Source organism: Vanacampus margaritifer, chromosome 20 (assembly GCF_051991255.1).
Source record: "Vanacampus margaritifer isolate UIUO_Vmar chromosome 20, RoL_Vmar_1.0, whole genome shotgun sequence".
NCBI lineage: Eukaryota > Metazoa > Chordata > Actinopteri > Syngnathiformes > Syngnathidae > Vanacampus > Vanacampus margaritifer.
Window position 1 is genome coordinate 17,901,690 of NC_135451.1, and position 23,433 is coordinate 17,925,122.

General features: G+C 45.9%; 1 protein-coding gene across 4 annotated transcripts; it reads left to right on the forward strand.

The window, feature by feature from the left end:
- The first annotated feature begins 7,183 nt into the window (after positions 1-7,183).
- LOC144040220 (enhancer of polycomb homolog 1-like) lies at positions 7,184-22,564 on the forward strand. 4 transcript variants are annotated; one of them, XM_077554220.1, is made up of 16 exons: positions 7,185-7,554; positions 7,969-8,092; positions 9,190-9,712; positions 12,990-13,149; positions 13,690-13,835; positions 14,415-14,621; positions 14,696-14,844; positions 15,563-15,710; positions 16,257-16,415; positions 16,854-16,943; positions 17,057-17,205; positions 17,787-18,202; positions 19,270-19,529; positions 19,602-19,740; positions 20,302-20,662; positions 21,167-22,564. In XM_077554220.1, the coding sequence occupies exons 3-16, from the start codon at positions 9,560-9,562 to the stop codon at positions 21,237-21,239; spliced, it is 2,610 nt and encodes an 869-aa protein (XP_077410346.1). In that variant the 5' UTR covers positions 7,185-7,554; positions 7,969-8,092; positions 9,190-9,559; the 3' UTR covers positions 21,240-22,564. The 4 variants fall into 4 exon arrangements, with proteins under 4 accessions (XP_077410344.1, XP_077410345.1, XP_077410347.1 ...); XM_077554218.1 differs by having other exon boundaries at positions 7,184-7,554; positions 19,270-19,740; XM_077554219.1 differs by having other exon boundaries at positions 7,184-7,554; positions 16,260-16,415; positions 19,270-19,740.
- The last annotated feature ends 869 nt before the right edge of the window (positions 22,565-23,433 follow it).

A 23,433-nucleotide genomic window follows, 5' to 3' on the forward strand; every position in this document is an offset into this window, starting at 1 on the left:
GTGTGCCATTCCAGCCTCTGCTAAAAAACAAAAAAAAACAAGCACAAATGTTGGAGTCTGGAGAATTTAACACATTTTTCTATACAAAACATGTCGTAATAACATCACTAAATCAAATGTAAATAATGAAACCATTTGTTAGCCCGTATGTGGCGTGTTAGCATTAAGCTAGCAGACATTAGTTAGTCTTAGTTTTAGTTCAGTGCTTCTCAATTATGCCGCGGCTATAAATAGTAACGATGTTCGATAGCACTTTATTTCCGACCGATACCAGTTTGAGTATCGGCCCAATACCTGATATTGGTACTCGATCATCCCTAATGAATCGCATTATTTGCCGATCAAATTGTTGTTGAGTGAAGTTCACCTCTGCAGACGAGCTTATACTTCTCGTGTATACTTCTTGTGACAATGAGAGCGCCACTGCCACCTACTGGAAGGGAGGTGCCTGCACCAACACCCCCCCCCCCCCCCCCCCCTACCTCCCTCCCTACCAATGTTTTATTTTCTTACATTCTGTTTCTTAATGCCATTTGCTGTTTTTCTGACATTTTCAGAAGCGTGTGCGTGTACTGGTGGCGCCATCTCGGTGTGCGACTTGATGGCGGCGGACAAACGCGGACAAAAGCGTCGGGTCCCGCCGCCGTCATGTTTTGCCTCCAGCTGGCAGAGGCTGCCGAGGTGAGTGGCTTGTTTTCTTCTTCTTCCTCCCGTGCGAGCTGGCGACGAGATCGCACGTTTGTGAGGCTGGAGACGATTTTGGATCTTCCTCAGGCAGCAATTACAAATGCTCTCTCTCTCCGCTTAATGAGCGTTTTGCAGAAAAGAAAAGAGCGGCCCTCATTTGGAGCCCTCCTCTGCCGCTCCCTTTTTTGCCTCCTCTTGTTTTGCCGCAGAGGCCTTTGGTTCGATACGTTCCTCATCGAGGATGCGACGGGAGTCAAGTGTGTCATTATTCTTCCTTGGCAGGTGTTGTCATTGAGAGCGTCGCCCGCATCACGCCACTTGTCACCGCTGAAAACATTTCCTCCTGTCATTTCCTCCAGGCTCCGCCTCGTATCCTTACTGCACGAGTATTATGATCCGCTCATATTTGCCCAAATGCTTCATTGGACGGCGCTTCACAGTGCAGATGGACAATAACCCGAAGCGTTTTTGAAGGCAAACGAGTGGAATGTTTCGCCAATTACCCGACCAGAATCTTTTGCTCCCTTAAAAAGCGTTTTATTGTCATTGCGCAGGTACGACGGTGTACAGAGCGGCGAAATGCGCTTGACGGCTGCAACCCATCCAGGAGGCACGACAAACAATCACCAACAGAGGGAGACAGAATGGAGAAGCCTGACGGGTTGCCAAGCAGCGCCACCATTTTCTTAGAACGAAAAGGGAAAGCCAAAGGACGGGGAGGGACAAAATTGGATGCAAATTCCCTCAAATGAAATGTGGACGTTGAACTACGTCTTGTTACTTTCATTTTAAATCTATTTTGGTGACGTTTAGATGAGAATCGTGTCCATGTGCCAATATTTACTTCTTTTTTTTGTGGGTGGGGTCTCTCACCTGAACACAACAAAAAAAAGACATTTGATTCTCACCATTTGATTCCACTTTCAACCCATCGAGAATCACTTTTGACACAAGCAAGTATTATTTTCTCTCTTAATGTTTTCAGCATCCAAGACCACAATCAACTTTTTTTCCGTTGAAAGCGCCTCGTTGTGTCCAGGAATCCCGTCGCGACACTCGGGAGGCAGCAACCTTGTTCGGGACCAAAAAGGTTCTTTCCATCCCTGAAGGACGAAGACTCGTCCCGATGCCCCTGGCCCACGTTGGTGGGGGGGGGCGGGGCTTAATGATGAAGGTGGAATGCTCTTTATTTTGGAGTCACGTCATGCAGAAAATCCCAAGTACGAGCACAGGCGAGATTTGTTGGCTCCTCACGGATCCGCCGGCGTCTGCCTGCACGGATTTCGCGGCGGGGGTGCCGGCTCGGTCGGATGGCGCCGGGCTTGTTTTCCAGGTACGACGGGGACACCCGGCAAGCGGCAGGATTGCTTTGCCGCCGCTTGCCGGGCATCATGTGGAGAAAAACAAAAGATGAAGGCATTCGGAAAAACTCTTAATCCTTTTAAGCGAGAGGCGGCGGTCCTCTCGGATCGGGAGCGAGTTCTGTCGTCTTATATGAGACGTTTTCCGTTTGTGGCACATTTCAACTAAGCCGCCACTTAGTGAGTGCAAACAAAAGTAAACGGGGAATTCTTTTTCCAAACGCCTGTCAGGAATATTTTGTGTCAGTCACGCGTGCTTATTTGCTTTGCGCTTTTTCTTTTCTTTCCTTGGTGCGCGTCGTGGCCCGTTTTTGTCGACGTGGTTGGATACGCTGAAAGTGAAGAAGAATTCTGACCGCTGACTGTGTCACAAACATCAATAAGTCCTTTTGAGCGCAAAGCACGTGTGTGTGTTGATCACGCTTATCCCACCGCGCAGCTCGGCGCCGCGCGCCAAATTGATTCCGGGCAAGGAAATGGAGCCCGGGCCCGGCTGAAGGCAGGACGAGAGATTGAAAGGTCGCCGTCCGCGTCTACTTAGGCAGGCCGCTAGGAAAATCAAAGCGGGGAGCTCATCTCTTAATCTGGGACGCGGCTGCGCGGGTGTGCGTCACATGGACACTTTGGCTCTGTTTGTTTGAACAAGAAAAAAACATTTACTAGACACTTCATTAGGTACGCTATCCAAAATCATTTTTCATATCATATGTCTCGGTTGAAATTCCAGCCCCAAAATAGTATCCCTGGTGTGTACACTTTGGCCACCAGGGGGCAGTTGTGTTTGTATATCTGCAGTCCGCAATCACAGCTTTGATTGGTCAATTGCGGGTCACATGACATATGGACGCCATGTTGTTACCCTGCTGAAAACAAACTCTCTATCGACAACTCTGGATATATATATATATATATATATGTATATATATATATATATATATATATATATATGTATATATATAAGCGGTTATATGCTAATGCTATGCATTAGCCTGTCTATGGCCTTTTGCATTGTGTTTTAGCATTTGGCTAGTGGACTTCTATTGTTCTTCTTATTTCTTATTTATGTAATTCTTATAGTTTTCTGTTTACTTTGAAGTAAACTTCAAGTGGAAGGGCATGGATTTTAGTTGTAGTTTTTTGTTGTTGTTAGTTTTGGTTAACTAAAATAACCTCACATAACACAAAAAAAATGTACAACCAATCCATGTCATTTATTTTCACCGAGGTCAGCTAGCCTAATGCTAACACATGATGCGAGACACCATAGACAGGCTAAGTGGAATTAGCATTGATGCTACAGTACTCATAAACCTTCAAACAGCTGCGACTTGAACACGCACACATTTTCTTCGTGATCTTCTGCTGCCAACACGCAATTGCGATAGACGACATGCAGCAAACCCGTGACGGGAAAGCGATGGATGGAAATGATTTACCTCCTTTAATGAGTTAAGCTTTTGCTTTGCAGGTTCCACAAGATTGCACTAAAAAGTACTTTAGCGATTTCCAATGTCAACAATGCGGAAAGGCTCGCGCGCCATCCAAGGCGGGACCTTTGGGAGTTGATGGCGAGCCAACATTCATTTGTCACTCGAAGAAACTTTTTTGCAAACATTAAAATGCAATTTCTACATTTTATCATCCGTCCATTTACTTTTTGTGATGAAATCCCAACGTCAGCTGGAATGCAGACATTCATTTATTTTCATTCTTCTGTGGCCATGACAACTAAACAAGTTTCTACACACACAACTTGTTGTTATTTGAGATGGAACAACTTTCAAATATCAATTATACGCATTTAAGACAACAATGTTGTTTGCTCCAAAACAATTTGCTGAGTTGTTTTTAAGTTGGAGGGATGTTGTTACTAAGTGACCATTAGTACTTGTAAATTATTTTTCCTTTGCTGTGAAATGTAGAAAAGACAAATTCCACAACAGCAAAATATTTTTGCTGAATTGACCAACTTTTAATTTGAGCAAATTTCCTTGTCTTGAAATGTTTTTTAACGGGGTGGTGTTCCTAATGAAATGTCCCCGCAGAGTGTGCTGTTGTCGTCCTCAACAGCCTTCTGATGAGAGTGAGGCAGAAGTGTCCTTGAGACAAAGGTCGTGCGGCGTTGACCTCTGGGCTTGTTGCGGAGGGTGGCGGGAAGCCGACCAGGACGACCGCGAGGCCATTTGGCATCTTTAGCATCTCAAGAGTTGATCATGTGAGCGCTAAATGACGCCAGGAGGGAAAATAGTCACACAAATGGTCGCTAATTGTGCTCAATGGCTTCTCATGCTGTGGGTGCACGATTTTGTCAGCGTGTGTGCGTGTTGTTATCAGGCCTCAAGGCCGCCCTCCAACAAAAAGCCCCCTCCACACCTCTGTGGCCCGCCGCTCGCCTCCAGCCGACAGGTCGCCATGGAAACGCCACTCTGAAGGTGAAGTGTCGAGATGGCAACAATTTACCTAACAGCGCTAATTTCAGGCTACTCAGCAGAAGGCCCTGTAAGGTACATTTGAGGGAACAATCAAGAGACTGTGAAAACACTCCTGACGCCCGAATATGTGGATTGCGTGGCTCGTACAATTCAATTGTGTTTTTTTTGTACTGCTGGAAACAATAATTTAATAGATAACCGGAATGGTTAAAGCACTCGCAAGAACTGACTGTAAGATGCTCACTTGGTGCCGAGGAACTATGTTGAAAAGAGTTTCATTTAGACAAAAGTAGTGCTTTTGTTGCCATCTTGGGGAGCCTTGGTACCAAGGAACTCAGTTGTAATGAGTTGTGGAGTTTCATTTTGACAAAAGTTGTGCTTTGCCTCCATCTTGTGATATTTTTAAGTGTGATTTTTTTTTTTTTGTCAATGATAGTTTTTTGCTAACTGTAATGTATCCTTGATCTTCTATCTGTGCCAGTGATGCCTTTAGATTTTTCTCTGTGTTTTCTTTCTGTGAAATATTTCCCTTGTCTGACTAAGATGCTGGTAACACTGGATTAATCCACGCCTCCGTGAGAGCTTATTGATATGGACAAATAGTAATCATTTATTTATTTTTTTACCAGCCCCTGAATTGCTGCTTGCCCCTTGTTGTTGTTGTTGGGCGTGAGGCTGCCGTTGCCATGGAAACGGCAGCCTCCTGCCCGCGGACCGGAGGCAGCAGAGTGAGTCCCAAACAAATGCAGCCCCGAGAGGAAAGAACTCCAAGCGGCAGGCGAGTCGTGACGGCCGCTTGAGTTGTGTGACGGCGACTGAATGCGCAAACGCGGCCACACGCGCGCGCGCGCACGCACACGTCAGCCCGGCCAACCACATCCGCTTTTCAAACGGGATCACCCGCCGTCAGTCGCGCCCAAGCGACGCGGGCCCGGCCGGCGAGTCAGTCGATCGCAGCGGTTGTTTGGCGGGGAGTCAAATGAGTGTGACTCGCCTTCTTTTCGTCTCTCATCTCTTGCCTGCATGCCAAACGCGATCGCCTGAATACGGACGGAAGCGGCACAAGCACACTATGGCCGACGACAGCCAAGCTTCCGGTGGTTACATTCTCGCAGGCTAATTACAGGAATGTATGTTTTTTTTTGTGTGCATGGCATGAATGCTGATTACCCCCCCCCCCCCCTCCCCTCACGAGGGAGTTTTCATGCTGCAGTGTGCATTGCAATGCTGATGGAAGTCAAGGAAGGCTTTGTCATTACATGGCTCTCTACTCCCTCCTACTGGACAAAGCAGGAGGTGATGCCTTGATATTTTCATTTAGCAATATTTTTTTTTATGTATTTATGCTGTTGCATGTCTTTTTTTTTTTTACAGAAGCCCATTTCCACCAGTATACATATTGTATATAAACCTTAAAAAAAAAAATCTTGCATTGAGTGCCAAGGTTCCGGTTGGAAGGGGGCGAAACAAACATTTGTGAGTTCAACTTTCAATTTCTTATTTAGGGCGACATGAACTTCATGTAACTGTTTCAAACGTGGGCTTTGTGCATGAAGGTGCTCTGACAGTTTGTTTGTTACACAAAAAAACACACAAGTGGAAATGACCTTCTGATAGTAAAAAAGACAAAGAAACAAAATTCCCAATGGCCACTTAACACTAAACAAAAAATACAAATTAATTTTGCACTGCCAATTATATACAACACGCATTGTCAAGTGGGGGGTAAAAAAAAAAAAACTCATTCCATGTCTTGTTCACATTGTGCTGTAAACAGTAGGAAGAAGTTGAAGAACGTAACAAACCTACTTTGACAAAAGAAGGCGTACAAAGCACAATTAAAACGAAACGTCCTACGCCCACCAGAAAAGATGCGTAATTGCCTATAGATGCCACAAGATGGCGGTGGCACAGCACTTTTCCTCCTTCTACTTCAGATGGGCGTGGCATTGAAAAGCTTGAAGCCTTTTTGGGAGGAAGTGTTCACTCTGCCAATAATGTACATTTCAGAGTCTGTACTTTTTTTTTTTTGAAGTATTATTACTTGTATTGAAGTACAGGAGTTGAATCAGTACATTTATGTTTTTTTTACACAAATATCTGCACTTTTGCAAACTGCACTGACAAATGTGAAACTTTTGGGTTTACACCAAAGAATTCATATGAATATTCCGTTTTGCAGAAACATTTTTAATGTGAAAGGACCACACACACTTGGTTAAAATCTGTGCAAAGCAGCTAGTGCTAAGTAGGCACATAAAAACGGTTTGAATAAGATTACGGTAATATTAATGTAAGGTAATATTGTTTTTTTTCCCCTCGCTCTTGGTGACCTTGCAGGGGGATTTGGGCAAACCAATATTAATCATGCAGGCCTCCCTCCTCCATTACAACACATAGTGTGAATGTATACAACGTGGCTACGTCTTGATGCTGTAGATTATTGAAATACTGTATCTACAATTTGTGATACTCTACCAGTCACATTTTCTATGGGAATGTTCTAGTTAAATCTATTTAAGAATAAAATAACTCCAGAGTAGGATAAACGTAGAAACGTGTACTGAATTCAAATTTTGATTGGTGGACATTAAAGATTCATTATTATTCCAGTGGATGGGCGGGGTTTTGTGAACCAATGAACTCTCGCTTGTTGGCTGTCCCTTCTCGTGATTGGAAGCCTGAGCTGCCAATCACACGTCGCCTGCTAAGTGGCTCCTGCTGGTTAGTTTGTTGTCGAAGTAACCTCGGAAAGCAAGTGGAAGTTTGCATATTCCAATATTCCTCCTCTTTCTCGAAATCCTCGCGTGACACACACGCCTTGCTGTCTGCGACTTGCACTTGGATATTTTTGAAGGGAAAATGTGTTTTGTTTATTCCCCCTTTCCGTGGAGAACTGCCGGGGAGCTAACCACTGTTAGCATTGGGCTAGCAGGAGTATGTCAACCACAAGAAGAGGATGTGTCCTCATCATCCTTCTCCTCCAGTCCGGCGATTTTGCTCCTCGAGTTTCTACGTTGGCACGCCGACCTCACCGTGTCCGGTGTGTGGCCATCCGGCCGAGGACGACCCAGGTGGGACGGCTGTGGTTCGAGCACAAGTTAGTCGCGAGTTGGCAAAGTGCTGATAATGGCGCAGGCAGGGTCAGGCTTGCTAAAGAGGCGGCTAGGCTAGGCTAGGCTAGGCTAACGTCAGCCTTGTGTAAACAGCTGTGTCCGACAAGTTGGTCCCCAAAATCTCGCGTTTATTTCTCATTCCCTGCATGTCCGTTTCATTTGATCGATATGTTATATTAATTATATGATGAATATTATGCTAACTTGATCGAAGTGGTGTTTGTTAACCCGAGCAAGATGGTTTGTTTTTAAATAACTGAAAAATTGTGATATATATATATATATATATATATATATATATATATATATATATATATATATATATTTAAATAAAGACAACGTCGACATGTCCCCCCCACCTCACCTCTGTAGGTCGTCCAAGATGCTTCACACTTGGGATGATGGGACAAGTGTGACTTCTCCCCCAAATGGGTGATGCTTCTCCTGGTAGACTCTCACATCCGGATGCTTCTGGAATGTCCACCAGCAAGCCCAGGTTAAGAGCTATTCCATATTTTTCATCACTCTATGTATAAACACAAAGTTAAACTTTACATGTTTGTGGCACACACATTTCAGGCTTTTTTTTTTTCTATAGACATACAAATTGATTTGGTGTTTAAAAAAAATGACATACAATTTACATTTGAGTTGAAATAATTAGATTTGTATGGATTGATTACAAGGTAGGTTTCCTCATTTTTAGTTATCAAATTATTTAAAATATTAACTTACCTAAATGATTCAAGTATCCCTTTTAAATGGACTCAAATGAGCATTGCATACACATTTTGAATATTAAACCTTTTCATGTATTTATTGTAAATAAAAGTAAAATACCTTGCTTATTACTTAATTTACATATTTTATGTACATTTTACATATACAAAATCATATTTTATGCTTTTTTAAATTAAGTTACCTCTCAAAACAACCACTTATTTTAATTTAAAAAAACTATTTTACATACAAAATCATATTTTATGCTTTTTTAAATTAAGCTACCTCTCAAAACAACCACTTATTTTAATTTTAAAAAACTATTTTACATACAAAATCATATTTTATGCTTTTTTAAATTAAGTTACCTCTCAAAACAACCCCTTATTTTAATTAAAACTATTTTACATACAAAATCATATTTTATGCTTTTTTAAATTAAGTTACCTCTCAAAACAACCACTTATTTTAATTTAAAAAACTATTATACATACAAAATCATATTTTATGCTTTTTTAAATTAAGTTACCTCTCAAAACAACCACTTATTTTAATTTAAAAAAACTATTTTACATACAAAATCATATTTTATGCTTTTTTAAATTAAGTTACCTCTCAAAACAACCACTTATTTTAATTTGAAAAAACTATTTTACATACAAAATCATATTTTATGCTTTTTTAAATTAATTTACCTCTCAAAACAACCACTTATTTTAATTTTAAAAAACTATTTTACAAACATTTTTTAAATGGTTAAATGATTAATCATACAATGAAAATGATTAATCAAACAATCCAAATGAGAGAGTGCGTGGCCCTCATCATCATCATCTCCCTCACGGCCGGTTCCCCCTCCTCTCCTCCCCGAAGCCCGCGGTCGGCTGTGCGGAGCGCGCACGCGTGCCAAGCTGCGTGGGAATGGCTGTTGGAGCGATGGAGGGGGTTGGGCCGCGCGCGGCGAGCCCAGCGCTACATGACTTCCTAATGTCCGCCATGTTGGCCATGGCGCATTGAACCGGGGAGGGAGAGCGGAGCGCCAGAGGAAACCACACCGACACGGAGCAACCGAGACGCGGGCCCGCCCGGCTCTGCTCGCGCCGTTACGCACCCGAGCCGAGCCCCGATCGACCCGCTCGCTCCACCACGCCGTCCCGGATCCATCCATGAGAACGAGAGGCGCGATTCCTCGCACATAGACTACATTTATGCTGCATCTGTTAATAGATCTGTAAACAAAATAATGAGTAAATTGTCGTTTCGGGCGCGGGCGCTGGATGCTAGTAAGCCCTTGCCCGTCTTCCGCTGCGAGGATTTACCGGACCTGCACGAATATGCTTCGATCAACCGGGCAGTGCCGCAGATGCCGACCGGGATGGAAAAGGAGGAGGAATCGGTATGTTGTCTTTTTTTTTCCGCTTTTTTTTTTTACGGCCCGGTGGAGTCTCGCCGGGCGTGTTCGGTGCTGTTTTTTCCCCCAACCTGGCGGCAACAACCCAGCCGCTACGCTGCCTGCGCAGGCTCGTTCAAAATGGCTACCGCGTCTGCGCTTGCCGAGCGCACGACGACGGATTCTCGGCCAAATCGCCGCGTAGCTTCTCCGCTCCACGGCGGGCGGCGTCGCGGGGATTTTTGTCGCTGACACGCCGCCGGCCCGCCGCGTCGCGAGCGCTCGTTCCGCCACAAAATGCGGGGGAGCGCACAAAGAAGTCACGTGACGTGTATCTGTTCCACCATTTTGTTGACTTTACCCGGGCGGGTTAGTTTGCTAGGCCGCCGTGTACTTTCCGCGTACGAAGGCCAGGGGGAGACGCTGAGCCTGCGCCGGCTTTTGACAGGCGTCCTCCGCGTACTTGACAGCTCCGGAGGCGGCCATGTGGCTCGGCCTTGTCGGTGCCGGCTAAGGAGAGAATTGAATGCAGGCCTCGTTTTTACATCTGCCTTTTCAATCAGTGCACGTGGACTGTCGCGCCCGCTAACTATATAACACTGGAGCGAACTCGAATGGACCTGGATATTGCTTTAGCCACTTTTGTTCTCAATTAAGTTTATTTTTATTTTATTTTTTTACATTTCCCCATATTATCATGACTTATCTCCCCCCTTTAAAGTTAGAAGTTATGTTTCAAAATTGTGCTTTTTCACAGGTTATATCTATGTTAGGTTGTTTGGAAAGTCACTAGTACACTCAATTTATTTTAAACTCCAGGTGTTAATATATTTTCTTAAAACACACTGTATGTTTTGCGAGACTGCTGAGTTCTGATAGTTTGTATAAAACATGCTCCCTTGTGAGATATGACAAATGAATATTAAATCTGTAGTTGGTCAAAGTGTTACACTCCACATTTATAAATAATCAACTCTGCTCTTTTTTAAAAATATGTTTGCAAGGGCATGTGATATTTTTTGCACTCCTACATATTTATTAATTCCAATTAGCTCTCGTATTTTACAACCCTTTTTTCCACCACTTTTTGCTGCAAAAGTTGAAACGCAGTCACTGCGGTGGCATTTGAGGCCTGTTTTTCCTCCACGTTGCTGCACTGGCACGCTTCGGTCCCACAGCTCATCAGCAGGAGAGCCCATCTGTGATGCTGAGCGGCAGACACAAGCGTCAGGAAAACGCCGGCGAGCCCGCCAAGTCAGCAGAAACCCGGCCCCCCTCCCGTCGCCCCCTCCAGCGGCATTACATAACCGAGTGACAAAAGAGATAAAGAGGAGCGTTTTACTACAGGCGGCGTGGCTTAGCTCCATGACCTACATCCTGTGCGGGGGTCAGTGGAACACGGGAGTGGACTTGACTGACCGCGTTTTGGCCCGAGAGCATAAAGTGACCTCGGTAACACACCTGTTGCAATTAACTCTGGAGCACGTGCTGTTTTCATATCTACTGTGCGTTCATCAGAGAATGAATTTGGTCAGTAAGTTTGCATTTGTTGTCAATTGGAAGAAATGTTCTGGTGGTTCGATGCAGCCTCGACGCAATCCAAAAGCATTTTGCTGAAAACACCTGCTGGCGGCGCCACGCGTTGGTTGCTTTGGCAACATCTTGTTTCTCTTTTTTTGAAGGCGTTTTCTTTTGCTTTGGAACGTTTAATTGGAAGAACGTGCAGTGCTATGAATTATTTTCTTTCTTTTGTTCTTCTCTGTTGGACTCTGCTTCTATTCAGCTCCGCGGCCATGACAGAAAATGAAGCGAGTGAACTTTTTTCTTTTCTTTTTTTTTGCAAGCTCTGCTTTTGTGTTCTCTGGTGGCGGGTTTATGATTATTGGATTTGATCAAACAGACGTTTGTCGTGATTGGTTTGTTATTGAGATTCTGGAGCTGTTTGAAGTGGCTGGGGAGAGGGAAGTCTGGGCTTCCCTGCTAAAGCTGCTGCCCCCGCGACCCGAACCCGGATAAGCGGTAGATGATAGATGGATGGATGAGATTCTGTCGCTTTCTTTGTCCTTTTGGTTTATTTGAGTGTGGTGAAAGTAAGCACAAGATGACCTTGGTTGTTAAAAAAAATGATTGTCTTCTTGCCAAAAAAAATAAAAAATAGTGCCCAAGAGGCAGAACAACCTTCATTGGTGTGTTTCTAATGTATGAGAGAATCCAAAAGCATCAGGTGGGATTAGGCCGATTCTGACTATGTGATGATCTTGAGGAAAAGTATGTCAGTTCGCCTGCAATGATGACAAATTCAAAAAAATCAATAAAAGCGCAAATCACCAATGGAAATGTTTTTGTGGTTTTCAAGCCGTGACTTTGTGAAAGCGCGTCTCACCATGCAACGGGTAAGCAAAGCATTAGGAGGGATGCCGCGTGGCTTTTCCTTTCATGACGTTCTCAGAAATGCCGTCATGCGATATTTTTCTGTCGTTCTAAGCAAACGTCCCTTTTTGATGAAGTCGATGGTTGTTCAAATCATTGTCGTGCAGCTTCTCGGAGGGAAGCGCACGTTCCTGACGCGTTTTTGACACATTTTTGCATGCTGCCAAACGTTGACCCCCGTTTGCCGAAACTGGCCAAGAAAATGTGTCAATGTTGTGACGTGTGGAAACGGGTGGGAGTTGTGTCCAAATAGTTGCGAGAACAAGTCGTAACTGCTTCAGCCATCTGTTGCGTCCTGCTTCAAATACCCGCAAGGGCAGGAGAAGCTCACATTGAAGGCGTTTTAAGAAGTGCTTGTTGTTGTTGTTGTTGTTTTGTTTGTCACTGTCTGCTTGTAGACATCAATTTGGTTAATGTGACACGCTTAAAAGTTTCTGCTTTCCGCTGCGTTCTGTCGACGGAACGGCTTTTCAGTCGGTGTTTTATGGAATTTATTCAGCAAGAATTTGCATAATGCCCTCTACCTGTCCATCCGAAGGCACTTAAGTTGTTTTTGTGAGTTATTGACCGAGATCAATTCCAAGCGAGATGAAACCATTAAATCAGTTCATTGAAACTTCCTCCTGCACCAAAACAAGCAAACTGCCGTTTTGTTTGTTTTTGTGCTGAGTCGATTGTTTTTTTTTTGGAAGCGCAACGTAATTGTGTCTTTGATCCCTTTCTGAGACGTTTGTCATCCAGGTTGGACGGCTTTTCTCCCGCTGCCGATGGAGTCGAGCGGAATGTGCGACGTAACGATTGCAGCGTGTCGCCGCCGCGCGTTTCACGGCTGGCGTTTGTGCTCTCCTGACAGGAGCACCATCTCCAGCGGGCCATCTCGGCGCAGCAGGTCTACGGCGAGAAGCGGGACAACATGGTCATCCCCGTGCCCGAGGCCGAGCGCAACATCACGCACTACGAGTCGCTCTACCCCGGGGAGTTCAAAATGCCAAAGCAGCTTATTCACATACAGCGTGAGTCACCCTTGTCGTCATCGCTTGCATGTGTGCTGCGGCTGCTGCTGTTTTACACGCAGCATCAACAAATGCTGGAAATCGTTTTTTTTCTCCTCCATGCCGTGAATCTTTTTTTTTTTTTTTTTTTCTGGAGTGAAAGAAAACCAATGGTTTTAGGTGTGTGGATCACTTAAAATGAGTGCTTTCACTAGCCATTATTTTTAGAATCAGTTACGCTATCGACTAATTGGATTCATTTGAATTACAAAAGCATTTTTTCCTCCGTTTACTGTTTTTTAACCAGTGATTGGTGTTTATTTTGTATTTCGTATCTGTATAAGTGATTAAAAAAGGCGGGGATTGATGTTGTACTATGTTACCGATGGTTTTGGACAATTTTAGAAATTTCTCCAAACGGTTACTCGGTCTATTGAAATATTTGTTGATTAATTTGATAATCAATTACTTGTCAAATAATTTTGTCAATCTACTTAAAATTGTCTTTATTTTGCCAATGAAAATCTTTTCTCGCTCTCTCTCGTCCCGCCGCCGCCGCAGCTTTCGGTTTGGATACGGAACAGCCGGACTACGACCTCGATTCAGGGGACGAGACTTTTGTGAATAAGCTAAAGAAGAAAATGGAAATCACCGCACTTCAGTTTGAAGAGATGATCGACCGCCTGGAGAAAGGCAGCGGACAGCAGGTAAAGGAAAGGCTGCACGTGTCAAAACATCTCCAAATGTTGTTGTTTTTTTATAATCACATTTCTACATTTTGTCCACATGCAATCTTATGTTTTGGTGTGTAGAACACGCCTTTCCGCAAACAACGCTCTAGTCCCAGTTCTGGCGTGATCGTACACTAACACTGCTAACAACCACAATTTGGGCTCCCAAAAATGCTCTTCGCTGTGCACGACACGCAGCCGGCAGTAAACTGGAAGCGCTGCTCACGTTTGACGAGAACATCTCTGTCATCCAGCATAGCATAAAAATAGCATTTGGGTTTACTTTTCATCAAAATATGGGCTATGTATCGCCCCGAAGGCCAAATAAACGTGTCCTATCGCGACCCCTGAACCATCACATGCATTGTTGGCAATGCACAACCCGAACAACAACGTAAGATGTTGTTTACCTTGGCAAAGAGCAATCGGCTTTTTTTAGCGGAAGTTCTACCGACTGTCAGTTCACGCAAATGTCAAAGTGCTCACTTTGCTTTCTCTGCCATTATGCCATGTTTACATTTGGCGGGCTTTTGACTTCCTGTTGCCGTTTTTCAGTTTGTCAGTCTCCAAGAGGCCAAGCTGCTGCTGAAGGAGGACGACGAGCTGATCAAGGAAGTGTTTGACTACTGGAGCCGCAAGAGGAAGCTGTGCAAGTTGGGCACCTTCGTCTCCAACATCAAGCAGGAAAAGAGGGACGGCTCCAGCACCAGCGACCCTTACGTGGCCTTTCGCAGACGGACCGAGAAGATGCAGACCCGCAAGGTCGGCCGCGAGCGCGTCGCAAAGTGGCGTCGAGTGGACGCGGGCGCAAAACCTTGCTCTTTTGCCCTCTTCAGAACCGTAAGAATGACGAGGCGTCGTACGAGAAGATGCTGAAGCTTCGCCGGGACCTGAGCCGCGCCGTCACCATCCTGGAGATGATCAAGAGGCGGGAGAAGAGCAAGCGGGAAATGCTGCATCTCACGCTGGAGATCGTCGAGAAGCGGTAAGACGGCGCCGCGCTCGCTGCTTTTGCTTGTCGATGTGTCGGCCCTTCGTGTTGCGAAGGCCAGCGACGACGTCTCACTGGCTTTTTTTCTTCGAACCTCGGCGCGCTGACATGTCCCTCGTCTCCCAAAGCGCAGCCTTTGTTATCCATCCCAACACGACGCCCAAATGGAATGAATTTCCTGTGAAAGCGTCAGCGCAAATTGTCTCCTTCATGTGCTTTTGATTTGTGGTGACGTTCCAATTTCCGCTTGTGGCTGCGCACGGGCGCCGCACGCCAGCGTTGGCACGCTCTCCACGCCTCCTCTGTGCTTGGCGCCGCCGTGTGCTGCTGATGTTGGTTCGCGGGGCGCAGGTGCACGCGCTCCGTCACGAAGCCGACGCGCTCCACTCAATTGCTCCATTCAAAAGCCACTTTTTCTTTCTCAAAGATTCCAATTAATGTATTTTGGACTTGAGTGTGTCTGCAAATAGCTGATAGAATAGTTTGACTTTTTATTTTATTTTCTTCCCCCTCCTATTGCAAAACAATATACGATAGAAATAATTATCCAAGCACATTGAAATAATGGGGAAAGAAATTGCCTTAAATATCTGTGACTGGAAATTCACACGTCCACTTCAAGTGTGTGTGTTTTTTTTTTTCTGAATCATCCGCAACATTTATTTGTACGTGTACCTGTGGTGGGAATGAACGTGTTGACCTGCCCAAACAGGAAGGTGATGCCGGACTTTGGCAGCGAGGTGATGGCGGAGGCGCTGGCCCAGCAGGCTCTGGTCAAGCCCGTCTACACCATCCCCGTTATTCCCAGTGCCAACCAATACCGACACCAGGACCACTTGGACATGAAGGACTACAAGAAGGTAAAAGCGCTCGCGCCAGCACGCTGCCGTTGGTGCGTGGCTGCCGTTGGTGCGTGGCTGCCGTTGGTGCGTGGCTCGAGGCCAGCCTGTTAATTAGCACTTTGTCATTTTTGTATTTGTGGACCCAAAATATTTGGATTGCGTGGTAACACCTCATTACACGGCTTTATTGTTGCTCGTGTCATCCGTCGTCATTAGGACTTAATTATCTCTGGTGACCAGCAGCCTGTCGACCCCCCCCCCCGACCCCCCTTTTAGCTTTTGTTTCCCAGATGCATTTTTTCCTCCCCTCAGTAGTCGTTGATTGGCTTCTTTGCTGTCCTTCTGCATAATCCTTGCCTGAATGTGATCAGTCAGTCGGGGTGGGGGTTAATTTGGGGGGGGGGGTTACCGCCATCTGGCCCGGTGACGACAGCATCTGGCACGTGTCCCATCTGCATGTCAATGCCTCACTACAAAGAGGGACGTCTTCATGGTGTTGTGCGGGATACATCAACATTCACCTCCCCCCTCCCCCTTTTCTCTCTCTCTCTTTCTCCCCTCCAGCAGGAGAAGACGGAGGTTGTGCGAACCAAAAGGAAATATGAAAAGAAGCCCAAGCTCCCCCCTCGGTCAGCGCCTCATCACGTGGGACCTTCGATCTTCAATGTCAAAGACCTCAATCAGTACGACTTTCCCAGCTCTGACGACGAACACTTCTCACAGGTAAGCAAATGCGGCGCCGCCTTCCGTCGTCGCTCGGAACTTCCCTGCAAAAGTCTGCAGTCATTCCAGATGTTGCTGGACTTTTTTTCAGTCTCAGGACAAAAAATGACGTTTACAAAAACATTGTCGCCAAACTTTCCAAAATGTCCGTTCTATTTGCTGAAGATGAAAATTGGCCTTCAGTGGTTTGCAGAAGATTAATCAGTCTTTACAAAACATTTCTTTTCGCTTATTGTCTTTAAGAGCTCCAGAAATTTGTGTTTGGTTTGTTGAATCATCTGAATTGTCTTAAATGTTTACAAAAATGTGCGCTGGGTTGGCAGGGAACTCGAAAATCATCTTTTGTTTTACATGGGAAAAAAAAAAATTCCAGCCGTGCTGCCTCTGTAAAAAACAAAAAAACAACAACATTTTTTGTTTTGTTTTTCTCCGCCGCAGATTCATTCAGGTTCTTCCGAGGCAGAAGAGGAGAACGACCCAGATGGCTGCTACGCGTTCAGGAGGAAGGCGGGCTGTCATTACTACGCCGTGAGTGCTTCCTTTCCCTCGCTCGGCTGCGCTTCTATTTTTAGCGCACTCCCGTGAGTCAGCAGCGCGCCCACCAAGAGCGCCTGATATCGTTTGTTGTTGTGTTTTTGCAGTCGAGTCCCGGCCGGAGCGGCAGCTGGCCGTGGGTGAGCCCGCTGGAGGGCGGCCTGGGCCACCCGCGCTTCCGCTACTGTCTGACCTCCCTCAACACGCCGCGGCGTTGCGTCGGTCTGGCTCGACGCCGCGTGGGCCGAGGGGGCAGGTGAGCGCACACGCACGTTAGCCAATCAGCTTGCAGATGCGGCGTCGCCGTCGCACGTGAACGTGACCGCGGCTTAACCGATAGATTTCATGCTGCCGGCAATTGGCCAGCCAGGCGCGCTCACCGACAAGTTGGAGCTCATTTGCGTTTCAACTCGGGTCAGGATGTTGAGGGCGGACGTCTTAGTTGATGCTGACTGAGCAGGATGACGACGCGGTGGCGGCACGACGACGCGGTGGCGGCACGACGACGCGGTGGCGGCACGCCGGCGGCCTTTTGGCACACGTCAACGTCAAGCTGCTTGCTAAAATGTTGAACCCGCTCCCGCTTTGGCTCACAGCGGCCCAAATGGCGCTTGACAACACGGCCTCCGTCGTTTTGTCGCATGTCACCTCGGAAGTGCACGGCTGAGCGGACGGCGTGTTTCAGCTGCCGTCCGCTAAACTTTGACTTCTGTAGCCGTCAATAGTGACTGAGTTTGGAAAGCGGCCGCACGCACGTGCTGATTGTTGCCGCATGTTTTTGCAAATCTTTATCCGTTTTCATTTTTGGAGTGTAACGTTGTGTTTGTCTGATTTCAGGTTCTTGTTGGATCGGGCGCACGCCGACCTGGACGCCGTCTGTCAGTACCCGGACCCGCAGCCCGACGCGCTCACCCGGTCACTTCCGAGTTCTCCGCTCCGCAACTCCAGTACCTCACGAAGCAATACCTCGGACCCCGCTGGCTCTTCCCGCCCTCTTTCCTCCTCCGCGTCCATCGCATCATCGTGTTCGCCGTCCAGCGCGGCCGTGGACCTCAGCCGCATTCTTGTGAACATAAAGTCGTGCCGCTGGAGGCATTTCCGGCCACGGACGCTATCCCAGCACGCTTTGGACGCGGGGGTCTCGTCTCTGAAAGGATTTGAGAATTTGAGTCGGGCTGTATCGGGACTAACTCGGAGCTTATCTGGAGGATCGGCGCTGCAGAACCGCACCGCTGCAGCTGCTCTTGTCAAAAGTGAGTTTGTGTTGTTTTCACAATTCACAATAGCGAGTCTTATGACGCCGCCGAGCTATGTAGCCTAAATTGCAATGTTTAAATCGGATTGCTGTACATAGTCTGCTCATGTCCCACATTTTAAGAGATTGTTTATTTAATTAGATAATGAAAATATAATTTCTTTAGAGACATGTTAAATATCGCTATTGCGATATTCAACTTGCATATCGCATGTTTTTCCAATATTGTATAACTCCAAACGCACGTGGCAGCTCTTGGACAATTAATGTCAGATTTTACTTTTTTGGTGATCACGTGACCAATTTTGGCCAATTGAAACCCATGAAAAGTACATTTTTCAATGTATTGAAAGATACAATTTGGGTTTCAATTAAGGCTGCACAATATTTGAAAAATAACAATAATATTTAACATGTAGCAAAAGAAAGGACTCATTTATTATCTAATAAAAGAGATGGATGTTCATTCAGTAAAATAAGCAGGCTCAATGTGTTGTAAACCAAACAATCATTATAATAACTTCTTTTTTTTAAATACATGTATATTGAAGTTATTGAGTGTCGTCAGTCACGCCCCTCGACGATGTTCACCTATTGGTTGGTGATGCACGTTTAACATGATCTCATTGGTCAAAGTCAGATCAAAGCATACAATTTCATATTTTGACATATTGCACGGATGTTGACATTTCTTCCATGGATTGACTTGGGTTCAATCTCGACGAAACGCTTGGAGGGAAAATGTGTTTTCTAGCAGATGAAATTGTTAAACCGTTTTTGTAAAAGGGAGCAATTGGAATTCCCAAAAGAGGTTTTAATGGCTGACTACATTTTCATTTGCCAAAGTGCAAGTTCGCAGTCCTGGCTGGAGAAATGAGCAATAGAATTCGAATAAAAAGTGGTTGTGACAATATTAAGAAATCAATCGCAAAGCAGCTGAAAAGGTCGTCAAGTCAAAAAAAAAGTGTTCAACTGGGTTGCCCAAGTTCGTTTTCCACGCTTGCTCGGCTCCAAGCTTTTAATTTCACCATCAACTTGACCGGCGTCGTCTTTTGCCCGCTTCAGCGTTCACGGCGGAGCAGTACCAGCAGCATCAAGAGCAGCTGGCCGTCATGCAGAAGCAGCAGCTGGAGCAGAGCCAACATCAGCAGCAACAACACAAGAAGGAGCAACCGCAGCAGCAGCAACAGCAGCAACAACAACAACAGCAACAACAGCAACAACAGCAGCAGCAACAGCGACTGAAGGAGCAAAAGGAGCAGCAGCGGCAACAAATCCAACACGCCAACAACTGCCTGAGCGGCGCCGGCCCGCTCATCAGTCAGGTGGTGGCACGCCGGCAAAAGGCGGACACGCTCGCCACGCTCTTTCTCACCTCGTCATCGTCGTGCGTTCAGGTTCTGGTGTCCAAAACGTTGGACCAGGCCAGCGCCCAGTTTGCCGCCTCGGCCCTCGTCACCGCCGACCAGCTGCTGGCCTTCAAGTCCAAAGAGGAGCTGGTGCTGGCCGGCGGAGTCAACGGCGTCCTGGGGGCAGGTTTGTTGCCGTCTTGCTTGCATTTCAGCCCGTGGACAATATTTTCCCTTCCAGTGAAAATGGAAAGCGGCTCCAAATATCGGTTATTACTGATAATCGGTATCTGCCCTGAAAAAAAAAACGACATATCGCTCTATCTCTACAATCAAGTATTGTACACATTAGCCATTGTGGCACCGAAATTGCTTTTGGTGTGTATGGCTTAGAAGGCGGGGCCTGGCCTGGTGAGTGACGTGGGTGTCAGTAAATGACTTGGCTGACTTGACTGAATGTGCTTGTTGTTGAATGAAGTGATTGAAAGCGGCCCGACGTGGCGACCCTTGACCTCGGGCGGGGGATTTACGTTACGTTGTAACTGCCGATGATCGGAGGCATGCTTTTGTATCATGATTTTTTTTTTTTTGTAGTAGTAGTAGTTTTGGGGGCCGATAACCGATATTGGAAGTAAATACGTGTTTGCAGTGAGAGAGCAAATGTTGAATAATCCAACATGTAACTTGAAGCCCATTTGTGAAGTTGCGCTTCAGCACGTTGATTCCTCGTAAATGTGTTTGTCGTCAGGCGTGTTGAAAGGTTTGCATCTGTCCAGCCCGGCGGCCACAGCGCTTCACCCCGGCCACACGGCGCCCGCTTTCCTGCAGCCCCCGCCCCATCCGGCCGCCGCCAACGCCGTCCCCGTCTCCCTGGCGGCCGCCCCGGGCAGCCACGCCGCGCTGGGCCTGCTGGGATGCGGCGGGGCCGGCGCCGCCCCCGCCGCCACTCAGGTCCTCATCGGGAACAACATCTGTCTGAGCGTGCCGTCGAACCGCCACCTGCCCCGCGCCCTGGCCGGCGTGCCGCCCGCTGCCTTAAAACTGTCTGCCGCTAGCAACCTGCAGAAGCCCAAAGTCTCTGCCACGCCGGCCATCGACATCAACTCCAGGTGAGGACGCCGACGGTGCCAATGAAACGCTTTTTTTCTAGCGATGCGTCGCACATTCGTTGTCTTGACTACTGCTTTTTTTTTTTTTTTCATTTCTTCTTCTTCCCTTGGCAAATCCTTGCGGCGCGTTAGGCGGCCATCACTCTTTCTTTCTTTGACTCGTCAAAATGTGACGAAAAATGTCACATACTTGATGAACTCACTTTTGAAAACCATTGAACTTATTTTAATTTTGGAGACGTGTGGTCAAGTAAGTCATTGATGAATCTCGAATAGCTTCCCTAAGAATCGAACCGAACCAGGACCGATTTGAATCCCGAGCCAAATGGTAGCCGTCGGTATGGAATCGTAGCCCGCCTTCACATTTACCAGCTAACAAAAGATCTCTTGAGTCCAACGGAGTTGTCGGACGTCAAATCCAATTGCATTTTATGATTAATCATAATCGTTTCAATTTGTTATTCACGAGTTGGATGTGAAATGTGTTTTGCGTGTTGTGGGCAGGGAGAAGCGCGAGGAGGACAAATCGTCGCTGAACAGCATCGTGGACAACACGGTGGCCATGGAAGTCACGTAATGGCGGCCGGCGCTTGCTTTTCGGCCGCTGTGCATCGTAGCATCGGTGGGGACGGAAAAGGATGACGAGCCGATCGCCGTCCTTTGCAAAAGCTCTTTTTTTTTCTCGACTTGTTTTCGTTAGCGCTGCGAGACGTGCGTGCGTGCGTGCGTTGTGCATATGTGTACAGTAAGGACTCGTTTGTACATAGCACTTGAATACACGTCCAAGCGTTTGTGATGTTTTGCACTTGAGAGCGAAAAAGAGGGCGACAAAAGTCAAAAGTGGTGCGTGCGTGCGTGTGTGTGTGTACGCATGTGCGTGCGTGAGTTGTATAGAGACGTTTTATCACGTGCATGGTGCGAGATGCTGCTTTTGATCTATTTATTGTGCCGTGTTTACACTTTTTTTTTTTTCATATTTGGATTCTCCTGATTTGTACACTGTACTTTATTTAGCTTCCTGTGCTCTTGTACGTGTTTGCCGGCCGCAGACTCGCCAGTTGTCTTTCTTTTACGTGGTCAACGTCGGAAGGAAAAAAAAAAGTGACGGCGGCGCGTATTCAAACAGGGAAGAAAGTCTCTTCCCAGAAGCCTTTGCTGCTTCGTTTTAAAGCACTATTTTTGTGATTTTGTTTTTGTTTGTTTCCGTCGATGGCTTTTTTTTTTTTAACAATGACGATGCTGCTTTTTGTATTTTGGGTTGGAAGGGGATCGAACATCCTTCATTATTTCATGCAACAAGCCCCACTTTTTATTTTTATTTTTATTTTTTTTTAATCCCACCAACTTTTTTGTATTCAGAGTTATTTTTGTATTTTGTGTTCTTGTGGTAAACTCGATTGTAAGCTTTTAAATGTCATATCATGGTTTGATTCGTTCAATGCTTCGATGACGATGAGGGAGGCGAGATGACGCGTTTCATCATTCCAGTTGTTGAGGAGAGAAGCAAAATAAGGGGAAGGAAGATCCCCCCCCGCCCCCTTTTTTGTTTCTTTTTCTTTTTTGCTTTCTTTTTGAAACAAACACACAAAAAAAGGATCTCTCCAGATGGCTTTGCGGCCAACAAAACCACAAGTATTTTTGGGTGCCTTCCTTTGGGGAATTTCATGTCCTCTCTTCTGTGAAGAGTCCAGCACAAAGGCAGCATTACTTAGTAGTGCTCGTGCGCTTTGTGGGTGAGGGTGGGATGGGGGGGGGGGGTGATCTTCAACGCTGGCTCTGCTGGCAAAATGTGTCCTTGAGGTTTACTTGTTCCACCTGGAGGCTGAAAAGATGTTTAAAAATAAAAAATGTGACGGAACTCTCACTAAAATAAGACAATAAAGCCCAGGGCATTAAATGTGACCTACAAGACTTGACTCTCATTTTTTTTTTGTGTGTATTTAGTTTTGTTAGTAACTTCATTTTGAGTGTTTCTAATCTGGAGCATCCAGAAATGGATCAAGTATGATTGAACTTTTCGTAATTGTCTGAAATGAGCGCGTCCGTGTGTTTTTGACCTTTCGCTCCAGAAATGGGGCGTCCTGCTAAAGATTGGGAAATGCTCTGGCAGGGTTTTGGTTGCTAGGCAACAAGAGAGGCTTGACGGGGGCGGCCACAAGTGCTCCACTGTTTTCCTCATTGCCACACCTGCTGCCTCGCCGCACCACTAATTATTGAAGACGGTACAAGTGTGATGACAAAGAAGGCCTTTCACTGACCAGGATAAACACTCCCAACATTCTAGCCCGGCAAGCCGCACTAGGGACAGGCCCTTACGTTTGGCGTTTTATTTTATTTATATATATATTTATATTTATTTATATATGTGTGTGTATATGTATGTATGAATGAATGAATGAAACTAATTGACTATCTTAACCGCGAGGTGGCGCAACTACACCGTCATTGTCAGAGCCGTCTGGTCATTGTGCTTTCAAGGGTCACCGGGTTGCATTTTGTAGGTGGCCTCCACAAAAGCGAAACAGAATGTCTTGATCTAATCTGAGGTCAGTTTATGACTAAAACTAATATTAAGGCTAATCTTTTCACGTGTCATGTAAACGACCGATTTGGAGGATGCTGGTGATGCAAAGTCTTAAAGAAATTCCCCCAATTACAAATAAATCGACTGCTTAGAAAGTGTTGTTTGATTTGTTAAAATAACACAAAACGCTTTTAAAATATATATATATATATATATATATATATATATATATATATATAATGCATAT

Excerpts from the sequence above, each read along its gene's own strand:
- LOC144040220 (XM_077554218.1), top strand. The coding sequence starts at position 9,560 with ATGAGTAAATTGTCGTTTCGGGCGCGGGCGCTGGATGCTAGTAAGCCC. Across the intron at positions 16,416-16,853 it reads ACGACGAACACTTCTCACAG|ATTCATTCAGGTTCTTCCGA; the intron begins GTAAGCAAATGC and ends TCTCCGCCGCAG. Across the intron at positions 20,663-21,166 it reads GCCATCGACATCAACTCCAG|GGAGAAGCGCGAGGAGGACA; the intron begins GTGAGGACGCCG and ends TGTTGTGGGCAG.